Source organism: Vulpes lagopus, chromosome 4 (genome assembly GCF_018345385.1).
Source record: "Vulpes lagopus strain Blue_001 chromosome 4, ASM1834538v1, whole genome shotgun sequence".
In the NCBI taxonomy this organism is placed as follows: domain Eukaryota; kingdom Metazoa; phylum Chordata; class Mammalia; order Carnivora; family Canidae; genus Vulpes; species Vulpes lagopus.
This window is the reverse complement of record NC_054827.1, coordinates 130,172,330-130,185,540: the sequence shown is the minus strand read 5'-3', so window position 1 is coordinate 130,185,540 and position 13,211 is coordinate 130,172,330. Positions and strand designations below refer to the sequence as shown.

Genomic DNA, 13,211 nt, shown 5'->3' with positions numbered 1-13,211 from the left:
TCTCTTCCCTCCAGGCTCCACCCAGACAACATTTGTGGTCATTTCCTGCTGCGTTAAAATTTTGTGCCCCTCCCCACTTGTTTTTTTTTTTTTTTTTTAAGCCATATCATGTCTGAATACGGAAGGATGACAGACACAGAGCGAGACCAGATAGACCAGGATGCTCAGACGTTCATGAGGACCTGCTCTGAAGCAATTCAGCAACTGAGAACACAAGGTGAGGTGCTCTGAGGGACATGGCCGGCCTACCATGACTTTGTGAAGCCTCAGACAAGGTTCAGAGGGCATGCCCAGCTGGAGGTCTCTTGTGTGTTTCTATTCAGATTTAGGTCTCAAAACTTTAAAATTCCTCTTTTCTCAAGATCAGCTATAAAAACTAATGAAAAGGCCATGATTCAGGCTATGGGTGGGATGCGGGAGGTGAGGAGGAGTTCTCCATACACAATGAGACATTTCCTAAGGATACAAGGCCAGAGCAGACAGATTGTGCACACCCCTGTGTTCTGTGTGGCAGTTAGGAGGTGTGGACAGGAACAGAAGAGGGCTCTCTCAGCTCTCTACCTGGAGTATGAAACTTGAGGAGCAGACCCGCACGCTGAAAAGTTGGGCTCTGGACCCTTGGGTGCTCTGGTGCCTTCCCCAGCTCCACCACATTCTACCCATATGGCTTTGGGCAAGTCACTCAGTCACCTTGGACCTCAGTTTCTCCATCTGAAAAGTGGACACAATTATAGGGTGTATCTCTTAGAGTTAGGAGAATGCAGTTGTGTTCAGTGCATGCTTAGGGCCATAGCTGGCACTAGGGTTGTTAGTATCACGTCTCCTTCACTGCTGTCTCATTGTTACTGGGGCAGTGAGATAGCTTCCCAAGTTGCATATCTTCCTTGACCCTTTCATAATGTGCTTAGGCAGATAGCTGTTACATTAAATAGCACAGAGCTCAGAGTGGCCAGATGCTGTTGTGTTCTTGACTCCAACTTGTATTTGGGAAGCTTCTGTCACAGCCCTGATGGGCCACTTAGAGTCTGATGAAAGCTATAGACCTTCTTGCCAGAGAAATACACACACTCACAGAATTTTGTGTACAGTCTCGTGGATCTGCAGAATGCAGAATGATCACGTGATCATGGGTTAAGCTGCCCAATAGTAAAACCATGATTCATGTCCTTAAGGCCTATACATTCATTGAAATAACCTAAAAATACGTGTTTATGACTAAAATCAGCATTTAAGTCACCAAACCATGTGACCTCGGGCTTCTTATTGAATCTGAACCTTTAGTTTCTCTTTGTGTAAACTGGCATCCAGATTGCCTTTTGTATTAGCAGTAATATATGTAAAGTACTGTAGAGTGCCTGCCTGTAGTAGATGCTTGGCCTCTCAGTAAATGGAAGCTGTCCTCCCAAAATAAATGGCACAGACCTTAAGCAGATATGATAGTTTGCAGAAGCAAGGCATCCTTGTGGCTAAAGAGTCGAGGAAGGTTTCTTTGAGAAGAAAGGTTTGACTTGGTGTGTAAAGGGCCCTTAGAATGGGGGTGGCTGAGCGGGGAAGACAGGGCATTCCAAGCTGAAAAACAGCCCAGACAGGCAGGAGGAGCGTGGGGCTTGAGTCTGATTTAAACGTGTTACTTGAAGGTCAGCTTAAGCATTGGATGCTGTTAATACAAACGGGGTCAGCTCTCAAGAAGCAGCAGCATCCACTATGATCCCTGCGTGCTGGAATAAACCATAAATTCTTTGACTATAGTTTTCTGCAGGTTTAATCTTTTACTCTTGTGAAGTCCAATAAATCTTCCTCTTTAAAAAATGTAATGTCATTTGACACAGACTTGTTTTATTGCTGTATTTTTACAAATACTTTCCATAAAGAAACTGTTCTGAGGAAGCTGATGAATTGTTCCTTTGTGTAATTGAACACAAACGTCTGACTGCTGTCCTTTTCTGTTCCAGCCCACAAGGAGATACACTCCCAGCAAGTGAAGGAGCACAGGAGTGCAGTTCTGGATTTCATCGAAGATTACTTAAAAAGTATTTCGTTTTATCTTAAAGGTCAAATGTGGCATTTCACGATAGATGATAGAACATTTAGCTTTGCTAGCTGAAGACGGTAGTGTCTCCTTAAACTTAATGACACCATTGCCTGAGAAGCGGTTTTAAATGGTCTCTGTTCTGGTGTTTTCCCCTACAACAGGAGTATGTAAACTTTACTCAGAACAAAGAGCCATCCGAGTTAAACGAGTGGTGGATAAGAAAAGACTGTAAGTATCGTCTCTGCTGGTGTTCCTTAACTAATAATAGTAATGATAGCAACTAATGTTTATAGAGTCCTTATGCTTTACAACATATGGTACTTGGATTTTTTCACAAAATGCTGTAGCTAGGACTTATGGAGCACTGCCTTTGTGCCAGGCACAAAGATTTGTACTAGATTTGTCATTAGCTCCCAACCACCCTGTGGGGCAGGTACCATTCTTATCCTCATTTTCCAGATGAGGAGGCTGCCACTTGGGAAGCTGGGTAACTCACTCAGGGTCCCATAGTCAGGAGGTGACGGAGCTGCACTTGGGGCCCAGGTTGCTTGTTATTTCAGAATCTGTGCTCCAGCCCATCTCCTGTTAATAATGCTGGGTGGCTGGCAGTTTTAGCCATCCTGTGTCTTTCTCTTTGCCCCTGCTTCCTCTCCTTGCTCCTTCTTCAAGTGTTTTCCTGAGGCAAAAGCTGGGGCACAGCAGCCAGTGCTCCCCTGGGAGGCATTCCTCAGGTCATCTTCGTCATGTGCCTCCTTTCTAACAGAGCATTCACTCGATGCCACGTGCTGTTGTCAATCAGGTGAGGACATTAAAACCCCAGGAGGTTAAGTGACTTGCACAAGGCCCCCACAATCAAGAAGCAACAGAGCGAGACTTCAGGATCTGCTGGGGCATGTGTCTGTTCCTGACCCATCCTCCCCTTGGGGGAGGTGCATGCCAGCTTCTAGAACATAGGGACTCAAAACTACTTCCCTTACAGCTGGTCAGCCAGCCTGAGATAGGATTCTTAAATGAGCGGGGAATGCTGGGTCCAGGCTTCAACTCTTGACCACTTTTAAACTGGCCTTGGAAAGATTTTAGGGCATCCTTTCAGTAGGTAATAGAACATACTACCTGGGGACCAATTTTCTTAATTCTTATTATGTTGAGATCTCCAGCACCACCCTAGGGGCAGATGGTGTGCTTAGAGGACTTGCGGGATTCACGGCTGAGATTTGTTACAGTGAAAAGGTGCAGAGCAAACAACAAAGGGGAATGGGGATGTACAAAGGAAACCAGGAGTGGGCTTCCAAGCGTCTCCTCCAGTGGAGTCACACAGGATGGTTACTTGTGACAACTTGTGTGAAATGCCCACTGGGAAAGCTCTTTGGAAACTTACCAGCCAGAGGCTGGTCACAGGGTCATCTTCTAGTTGGCACATGCACAAATTCCATACTTCGCAGAAGGAAGGCAGGTGTTCCACAGAAACCACACTACCCTCCTGAAGTCCCAGTTCCCAGACGCCAGCACAGAGCTGAGCCTGCACACAGGCCCTTCCCCGGGAGGGCAGTCTTAGGCCTGCTGTATTAACTCTTCTGTGCACTAGTGAGACAGATTTGAAATTGTAATGCCAACAAATAGAAGCATTTGTGGGGGGATAGTAAGCTGACACATCATCTGTCAGCAAATAATTATTACACAAGACGATGAGGATAGATAGATAAAGAGATAAAGTTGCTGCCCTCAAGGAGCTTAGAGTCAATCTGGGTTGCTGTGGAAACATGAGAAATAAGCCAGCTTAAGATCTGTCACAGCCCATGAGCAAGTTCGGGAGGGGAAATGGTGCGACGGAGCAGCATCTCACCATGCCTCAGAGCTCACACTCCATGGCTAGAAAGCCAGTGTTTGAGACCTGCCTCTGCCACTTACAAGCTGTGTGACTTCTGGCGGTTTCTCTATACTCTAGTTTTCTCCCTTGTAAAATGGAAAAATTTTAAATACCTATTTTGTTGGGTCCTGAGAACAAAATGCACTGGTATAGGGATGCCTGGGTGGCTCAGCGGTTGAACATCTGCCTTTGGCTTAGGGCATGATCCCAGAGTCCTGGGATCGAGTCCCACATTGGGCTCCCTGCATGGAGCCTGCTTCTCCCTCTCCCTATGTCTCTTTCTCTCTCTGTGTGTCTTTCATGAATAAATAAAATCTTTAAAAAAAAATGCACTGGTATAGATACAGTGCTTGCAGTGAATGTTAACATGTTAGTTTGGATGGTTATCTACAGTTAAGCATTCATCCTGTGTTTGCCAGTGTGGTAGTTTCATTTGATCCTCCCAGCTACTCTGCTAATAATAAATACTAATATCTGGTTTGATAGAGGGCATCGAGGCCCAGAGAATCTGGGTTACTGGCCCAGCCTCACACAGCTGAACCAAGGTTTGAATGGCAGGGTAACACGGCAGACTTCTCAAACAGTAGCCTTTGTGTTGGACACAGAAAGAGGAGAATCTGGGACAGGGATGACAGGGAAGAATGCTGTCCCCTCTCCGGGAGGAGTGCAGGTAGAGGGGTGCCCAGGGTCCATCCTGAAGGAGAAAGGCAGGCTCTGGCTTCCAGTGACTTACCATCCACACAGGGTAGAGGTCACCTGCACCACCAGTGGGAGAGGTGCCCGTTTCTGCTTCCTCACCCAAGCAGACCCTGACACTTGAGACCTAGCAGGTACCCCAGGTAAAAGTGGGAAGAGGCTTTGGCTGCTGCCTCTTCACTTCCTCATTCTCAGCAGAGGTTTTGACAAATTAAAATCAGTCAGATGGGAGTTGTTCTCATTTTGACAGTCAAGTACAGGCTCGTCTCCTGCTGAATAGCTGCCCTGTGCCAATTACTTTGAGCAAGAGACCTTGGGGGAAATAACTATGTGACCCTCACAATGTAGTCCAGCCTCTCCTTAGTTCTTTCCTCACCTTGTCCCAGAAGACATTGGCCTAAAACACACATAGAATTTTGCCACTCCCTTGCTTCCCACATCTCACAGAGGCTGAACTTCACAGCATGGCAGCCAAGGCCTGCAATGACCGGACAGCAGCCTCTGCTTCTTGATCAGTCCCTGCAGATCCCTGCTGTGACCATATGTGACTTTGTGTTCGAAAGAGGCCTTATTCTCTGAAGCCCTCATGCCTTAATCCTTGCTGATGTCTCTGCCCAGAATGCCCCCTCCTGTATCTCCATATTTTCTGCCCCTTTCCCACTGTTCCTTTGGCAAGCAAACTTCTATTTGTCCTCCCAGGCCCGATTAAGATGTTGCTTGCTCTGTAAAGACTTCCTGGCTCCTGCAGGCCATGCTAGTAGCTCCTTCTGTGTGGCTTTCATTGAACTATCACATGCCCAACTGTGTTGGGGTAACACATGTGCTCTTGGAGAGCTGCCATTGTACCACCCGAGCCTGCCACGCAGATGATACCCGTCCTGGGCTGGGGAAGCCATCACTGAGGGCTGTTGAGTTAAATAAATGACTGATTGCCTGAAGATAAGTTGACTCTCAGAGTTTTTATTGTCAAGTTGGATTTGTAGGTTGTTTTTGGATTATTCTGTTTTGATTGGTGATAGTTACTGATAAAAAATCATTCTCATAAAATAGATTTGAGAAACCCAACTGCTCATGTTTTATGGCAGAGTTGCTACTGTCATGTTTCTTTTGTTCTTGACTGAAGTAAAGCATATGTGTTAGTGAAGAACTGATGGTTTATTCTGAATTTTTCATAATGTAGGAAAAAAGATTCTCTCTGTTGGTGTTCATTTTCTTACAATGGTGACAATACACTGATCTCTCATAGCAAAGGGTGCTTATTCCAAAACGGGTGAAATGTTTTGCTTATTAAGCCAGCAGTAGTCTCAGCTACTCCTTTCTCTATGACTGTGTTTTCTTAGAAGGGTAGTGCCGTTGTTAAAGGTGACTTTTTTCTCTCCTTCCCCTAGTAACTGTACTATCTTGAGTTGACAGTGGCACCTGCTGCTAGTTGTCTTAAGCTGGACATGAGGGTGATAACTTTTATTGGCGTCACATATCTCTTCTTTCTCCTGCTAGAAAACTGTGAGTCCTTTGGAGGCAGGGACACTGTGTCTTCTATCTCTGTGGTCCCAGCACCTTGATCAGAGCCTGTTGCAGGGCAGGTGCTCAATTAATGGTTCTTGAATGAAGGAAGGACTGAGACATGGTCACTCATTCCTGGCTTCTCAGATCTACACAGTGAGTTTGTAAGTTGGAAGATTGTGGGCCACCATTGGACACAACACTGGCACAAGTGGCCTTGTCGTCCCAGAAGAGTTTGAAATATCCCCATTATCCTCCCAACTACCTTAAAGCACTAATATTTTGGTTATAATTGAACTATCACATGCCCTCCCAGGAATATCCTCTAAAACCATCTGAATTAATCAGAAACATCTCTCCTTTTCAGAAAGTAATCAGGTTCTGTATTACTGGCTTGTTCTTGGGGAAGAGGTTTAAGGTGGCAGTCTAGAAATCACTACAAACCTCTGATAACTCTTTTCTCTGTGAGTTCAGAGGATTGTCTGTGGAGGCACAATAAACTCTATAGGAGTCCTGGAACACATTCAAACTTTAAAATATAAGACCTGTCTTTTTAAAGCGCTATTTCTTATCTGGGGCAGGGGGGTGGCATCTGGTCCTGTGTCTGCCCATTGTGACCTCACTTTAAAGTTTGCTGGTTTGGGCCCATATTTGAACACATTACTTTCAGTAGTACGAGGATGTTCTTAAAGTGGGAACTTTGGGCTATTTTCTCCTGTCTCAAGGGAGAGTTGAGAAGGTTCAAACATCTGAGAGATGGTTTTTTCTCACTTTGGGGGAGATGAAACATTACGGAGAAAGGGCTAGGCACCTCTATAGCACTTTCTGCATTATTAGTGTAGCTCCAAGTTAATTTCCAGAATATTAGCACATCTGCTGTTAAAATTCTAATGAAGAATAATATAAGTGAGAATTTCCTAAGGTATCTGAGAAGATCCTGGTGACCTAAGTAAATGTTCCTCTCAAAACAGTTTCCGTGGTCAAACAAGCCTGAGGAACACTTAGGGTAAAGAGTTTTCCAGGTCCCTGCGTTGCCTTGTGCCTTGATTACATTTTCCTCAGCCCTGCTCACTGTGGAGCCATTCACTCCTGAAACAGGCCAATACCCTTCTGAAAATACTCCCTAATCCCATGGCTGGGCACATGGCCTTGAGTTTATTATTTATTCCCTTAAGTTGGTACAAAAGATCAAAATTTCACTACATTTCATTTTTCCTCCTCTGCTTAAAAAGAAAGGCACTGGTACTCTTGCAACACATACTCTCAGCATACTTACTTGGTACTTGCAGAGTATACTCATAATATTGTTCACAGTTAGATTCCTTCATCCCAGCTAGACTGGAAGCTTGATGAGGGCAGCATTGTGCCTTTTGCCTTTATATATCCAGGCTCTAACCCAGTACCCTGCATATAGTAAGAGCTCAAGAAATTTTGCTGATGATGGGGGAGGATAACGATGATAACAAAAATGAAGGAAAACACAAAGTCGAATGATATGATATGAGGTCCATAGCAGTGATTTTGTCCCTTTTAAAAATTTCAGAGTTATGTACATATAATTGATGTAGCACTGGAAAATATTGAAAGTGTGCATTGTGGTAATTTGATACATGGGATCACTATGGAAGGGCTCCTGTTCATCTAGTTCAGTAACACACCCATCACCTCCTATACCTGTCGTCCTCATCTCCTCCTCTTCCTCCTCCTCCTCCTTTGGTGAGACTGTTTCATTCCTACTCTCTCAGCAAGTTTCAGTTTTACAGTCCAGTGACATCAACTGTAGTCAAGATGTTATTCATTAAATCCTCAGATCTTCTTTATCTTAGAGCTGACAGTTTGTGCCCTTTTACCAACCTCTCCTTGTTTCCCCACCCATGATTTTGTAGTACTCACTGTCTAGAACAGGGGATCAGCACACTGTGGCCTGTGGGCCAAGTCTAGCCTTTGCTTGTTTTTGTACAGCCCTCGAGCTGCACATGGTTGTTACATTTTTGAAGGTTTGCAAAACAAAAAGAATGAAAAAAGAATACAAGATGGAGATCATATATGTTCTACAAAGTTTAAAATACTTAACCATCTGGCCCTCTGGATGTGACCCCCAGGCTCACAACAGGCTTTCTGAGGCAAAGGACAGCTTGTTTGTGTTTGGTGTTTGCAGCCCATTGTGACAGATGTGTATTCCACTGTGCAAGTCAGGTTCACAGCTCCTGCCACGAGTGACCCCGCCACCAGAGCTCTATCTGAACTGAACCCTATACGCTGGTCAGCAGGACATGTTTCTGATTCCGTGGCAATATCAGATGGCTCTACATGTTTGCTTACTCTTGGGTTTTATACTTCTCTCACAGCAGACCAGTAACAAACAGCTCAGTCTGGTACCAATGTGTGGACCTCACTTTGTGCAGCAGAGGCTCGATGCCCAGTAGATATCTGTGTGGGTGTGAAGATGGCTTACTCACGATAGTATAAGGCATTTCCTGCTCTGTGGAATGCACAGTACCTGTGCCAGAGTGGATACCTTAGTCTGAAAGCCACTTTTGAAATGATATTACTATAATAATGTATACCGAAAATACTTCTTTCTACCAAGAGCCTTTGTTGGGGCAAAAGAAGTGAAAGAGCCATACTTCACTCTGGAATATTTTTTTTTTCACTCTGGAATATTAATCACTTTCCTCTTAACTTTTGTGTAAGCCTAAGAATTTCTTTCATACATTTTTTTGTTTCAGAACTGAAAAGTTTGATTCCCTCCCTCTTTCTGTCTCTTTCTACTCTTCTTAAATTTTAAATCGAATCCCAAGGTTTCCAAATGAGGGACCTGGAGACAGATGTTGGCCAGGTGGAAACTGTGTTGATTGCAACTGTGAAATGCTCAGCCTTCAGTTAGAAAAATCAATTTAAATAAATCATGGGGCATAAACTGATCTTTCTGATGACTTTTTAAAAATTACTTTTTTCCAAAGTGCCTTCAACTAGTTAATTTGTAATTTCCCTGAGGATTGCAATAGACATTCTGTGTATAATGAGATCTGTTTTTATCGCTTAAAAAAAAAAAAAAAAAAAAAAAACCTCTCAACTTCGTCTGTCTACTGCATTGCAGTCTTTTATTCATTTTAAATTGAAAACTGGCACATTAGCATACTCTCGACACAAAGGATTACAGACATTACAGGAGCCCTTTATTTAAAAGTCAATTAAGCCCTTCTTCCTGAACAATTGAGTATTGCAGCCCTGGAGTAGGGCAGAGTAGGGTGGATGAGTGCTGTGGGGGGCCAACATTTCCCTGAGCAGGTCAGAGCCTGAGTAAGGAGAGGGGCACACCCATGTGGGGGTCAGAGTGACAGTGGAGTTGATAGGTTGGTTATATAGGGGTACTGGTCAAATAAGTAAACATATAAGGATGATGCAAACCAAGATTCACAGTCCTCGGGGAAGTGAAAAGGAAAAAGCCAGAATGAACCCTGTGGTGTTGGATTGGAAGGAGAGATACTGGTGTGAACTCATGGGTTGCAGTTTGCATAGGTAGATAGAGAAATAAATACAGTTGGAAATGAGTAGTATGTATAGGTATGCAAACGGACCTGGAAGCGGTGATACCCCAGTAGCAATAAGCCTACTTTGCATTCAGATCTTGGCTTCTCCATAGCGGTTTCAGCTTCTGGGAACCAGAGCTCCTTGTGGAAACAGCTAAGTCTGGGGTCGGGACACAAAGTATAAAATGAGCCTGGAACATTTTGTCAGAGCAGACAGCAAGGAAGAACTCAGAGGATGACAGGAAAAGGACACAAGCCACTTTGAAGGGGCTTCTACTGGTCAGGTTAGAGACAATTTGAGCATCAAATAAATGATAGTGGCAGATGATGATCCACTAAATAGGACATCATGAGTCCATCTGTGGAGGAATGTAGAAGTGAGTCATTGAAGGTTTGAAATTGATAATTCCATAGTATCAAAGCACTCCCTCCACCGTAACTTAATAATTACAAAGAGGAAAGAGTAACTTTGCAATCAGGAAGCCTGGCAGCTACCACCTTAGTCAAGTGATCAAAGTGAAATTAGGGACAACCTGACAGGATGCACAGAGAAGACTGTAAGTAGAATATCCCCTTTTTATACTGAAGATACATAACCTGCATCCAGCCTCAAGGGAGGTCAGACAAACTCAATTGGGGGCTATCTTACAGGATAACTGGCATATCAATTCTGTATCAAGGTCATGAAACTCAGGGAAAGACTGTAGACCTGTTTAAGCCAAAGGAGCCTGAAGACAGATGACAACTAGGTGCCATGTGATTCTGAACTGGATTTTTTTGTTATAAAGGGTGTCATTGAGACAACTAGTCCAATTAGAATGGGATCCAGGGAAAGTCCGGAAGTAGTGTATCAACATGATTTTGATGGTTGTATTCTGGTTGTGTCAAAGAATGCTCTTGTTTTCAGGAAATCCTAAAATACTCAAGAGGTGAAAGGGCATTGGGTTGGCAACTTACTTTCTGATGATTCAGGAAAAAGGGCTCTTTGTATTGTACTTAAGATTTTTTCGCATGTGATTGTTTCACTACAAAATGAATAAAAACACAGGGTACCATCTCACATTTATTAGAATGGCTAAGATAACTAACAGATGTTCGGGGTCAGGGGGTGTGCCACCGCTGGAACTCTCATCCACGACTTGTGGAAATATAAAATAATTCTTTATTAAAATAGGCAAATAATTCTCCAGCATACAGGGACCATCCTATGACCCAGCGGTCGCAGACCCAGCTTCCCAGTGCCTGCCATGCCCTTCCTGCCCTTGTGTGCCTGGCAGAATGTTGCCTCTTTATAAGAGCGCGCCCAAAAATTATCATGAAGCCTTCATAGTAAAAACTTTCAGCAGACTAGGACCAGAAGGTGTGCAGGAGAAGGTTCACCCAGCACGTGTGGGATGTCCCAACTCTGCACATTACAAAGAAACTGGCTCTGAGCCAGTTCCTGGAGATAACTTCCAAGCTCTGGGAATATCCTGCTTGACAAAGAGTGTTTTTTGTAGACCTGGAATCTTGGGCCACACTGGCGACTTTATGCCAACAGTATAATTATGATGGGGGCCCTAGACCAAACCATTTGATTTGACCTGTGGGGGAACTGGAGACTGAGCTAAGGTCAGCCACTTGGGTGCTCCATGCTACATGACTGACTCCCGATGAAAACCCTGGATGCCAAGGTTCCAGTGAGCTTCCCAGGTTGACAGTACTCTGTATGTGAACAGGTTCTCGTTGCTGGAGAATTAGGTACTGTCTGTAGTATTCATTGGGAAAAGACAACTAGAACCTTGTATCTAGGCTTGTCCTGGACTTTAAGGAGTAGAATTGAGTGATTCATCACTTATATACAGCACCTGGTGTTCATCACACGTGTCCTCAACACCCATCACCCATTTAGTCCATCCCCTGCCCACTTCCCCTCTAGCAACTCTCAGTTTGTTTCCTGTGGCTAAGACTCTATTCTGTGGTTCACCTCTCTTTCTCCCCCCCCCCCATGTTTAGCTGTTTTGTTTCTTCAATTCCACGAGAACTGACATCTTAATGATAGCTCTTTTTCCCATCTAAGAACATATCATCTGTTTCTATTTGTTATAGGACATTTTTGTATCTTTTAGGAGTGTCTTTTAGTTTTTCATACATGGGTTTTGGGGTTTCCTTGTTAAGTCTATGCTGCAATAGTTGTTGTGGTTGTTAGTTTTTTATCTTTTGTTTTGGCTGTTATAAATGGGGTCTTCTCTTTCCCTGAATCTTCTCACTGTAAACCTGGCATTTTTGATGAACCTTTAAGTCATTGTTTTGTTATTATAAGCAGTGCTGTGATGAATATCCTTATAATAATATCTTGGTGTATTTGTGATACTTAGGATAGCAGATGTATTTTCCAAAAATGGTTGCATCCAGACATATCCCATCCCACCCCACATGGTCTTATTAAAATCAATTTTGAAAATAAAATAAAATAAAATAAAATCAATTTTGTTACTGCTCCATTGAGAGGAAAATGTGACATCTGTATTCCCTTCCCTTGAGCCTCAATGGACCATTATAACTGCCTTGTCATGGCGTAGGGCAGAAATGGCAGTGTGTGACTTCTGGGCAGTTATAAAAGGCACTGATGCTTCTGCCTCAGAGACTGCTTGCTTTGGGCCCCTGACGAAGGAACAAGGCTCCCGTCTGTCACCTCCTTGGCAGCCATGTGAATGAGTCTTCTTGAAAGGGAATCCTCCTGTGGCATGCCTTTGGGTGATGCAATCCCAACTGCCACCCGACTGCACCCTTACAAAGGACCTGGAGTCAGAACTGTCCCACCAAGCCACTCCCAAATTTCTGGGCCCAGAAACATTGGTGGATGGTAAAATGATTATCGTTTCAAGGCACTAAGCTTGAGAGTGATTTGTTTCCCAGCCATAGTCACTGGACACTTAGGAAGGCTGATATTATAGTTACTTTTGAAAATTCTTTTATGAATGTTGTAGAAAAACATTCCTAAACAGCCTTTCATAATACATTAGTCTTCTCCCAAAAGCCCCATGAAAATTGTTTCTGCAGTCAGATTATTTGGGAAAGACATCCATCTTGGAAATTAAAAATATATTATTAGCATCTTGAAAGGCTCTAAAAAGTTGTAGAGTAAAATACCCATCCTAGCTTGGACTCCATTTTTCTCAGAGTCATTTGACCAGAAGCCCCTTTTCATGGAACACGATGGGTAGAATCTACTTTCCATGGAGCAGCCGTTAAGGGATGCCTCTGAGGTAGGTTCCCTAAGTCACGGCCAGCCCAGCCAGGTACTGACTGTGTAACCTGGGGGGAGTTTCCTCCCAGGATACTAATTTCCATATAGCTCTGTTTCCTCCTCTATAAGAAGGTCTTTAATACCATTGCCTACTTTATAGGGATGTATGGCATTAAATAAGTTTATCCATATAGTGTGCTTAGAAAAATGCCCAGTACATGATATGCCCACAGTAAATGTTAGTTGGCATCAACAGGGTCATCCTAATAAGTATTTACATTATTCTTTTTCATTTATAGGCTTCCTGGCTAGTAATATGGAATGCATCATCGATCATTTTCGCAGTCTGCC

The 13,211-nt window shown here is 43.7% G+C and overlaps 1 protein-coding gene across 4 annotated transcripts in view; it reads left to right on the top strand.

Annotated features, from left to right (window-relative positions):
* STX18 (syntaxin 18) overlaps positions 1-13,211 on the top strand; it is a 125,809-nt gene that overhangs the window by 89,676 nt on the left and 22,922 nt on the right. For all 4 annotated transcript variants that reach the window (XM_041753171.1, XM_041753174.1, XM_041753172.1 and 1 more), the window contains 3 exons: positions 102-217; positions 1,953-2,030; positions 2,194-2,260. In XM_041753171.1, coding sequence (XP_041609105.1) covers positions 102-217; positions 1,953-2,030; positions 2,194-2,260 — 261 coding nt within the window. The remainder of the gene's footprint in view (positions 1-101; positions 218-1,952; positions 2,031-2,193; positions 2,261-13,211) is intronic.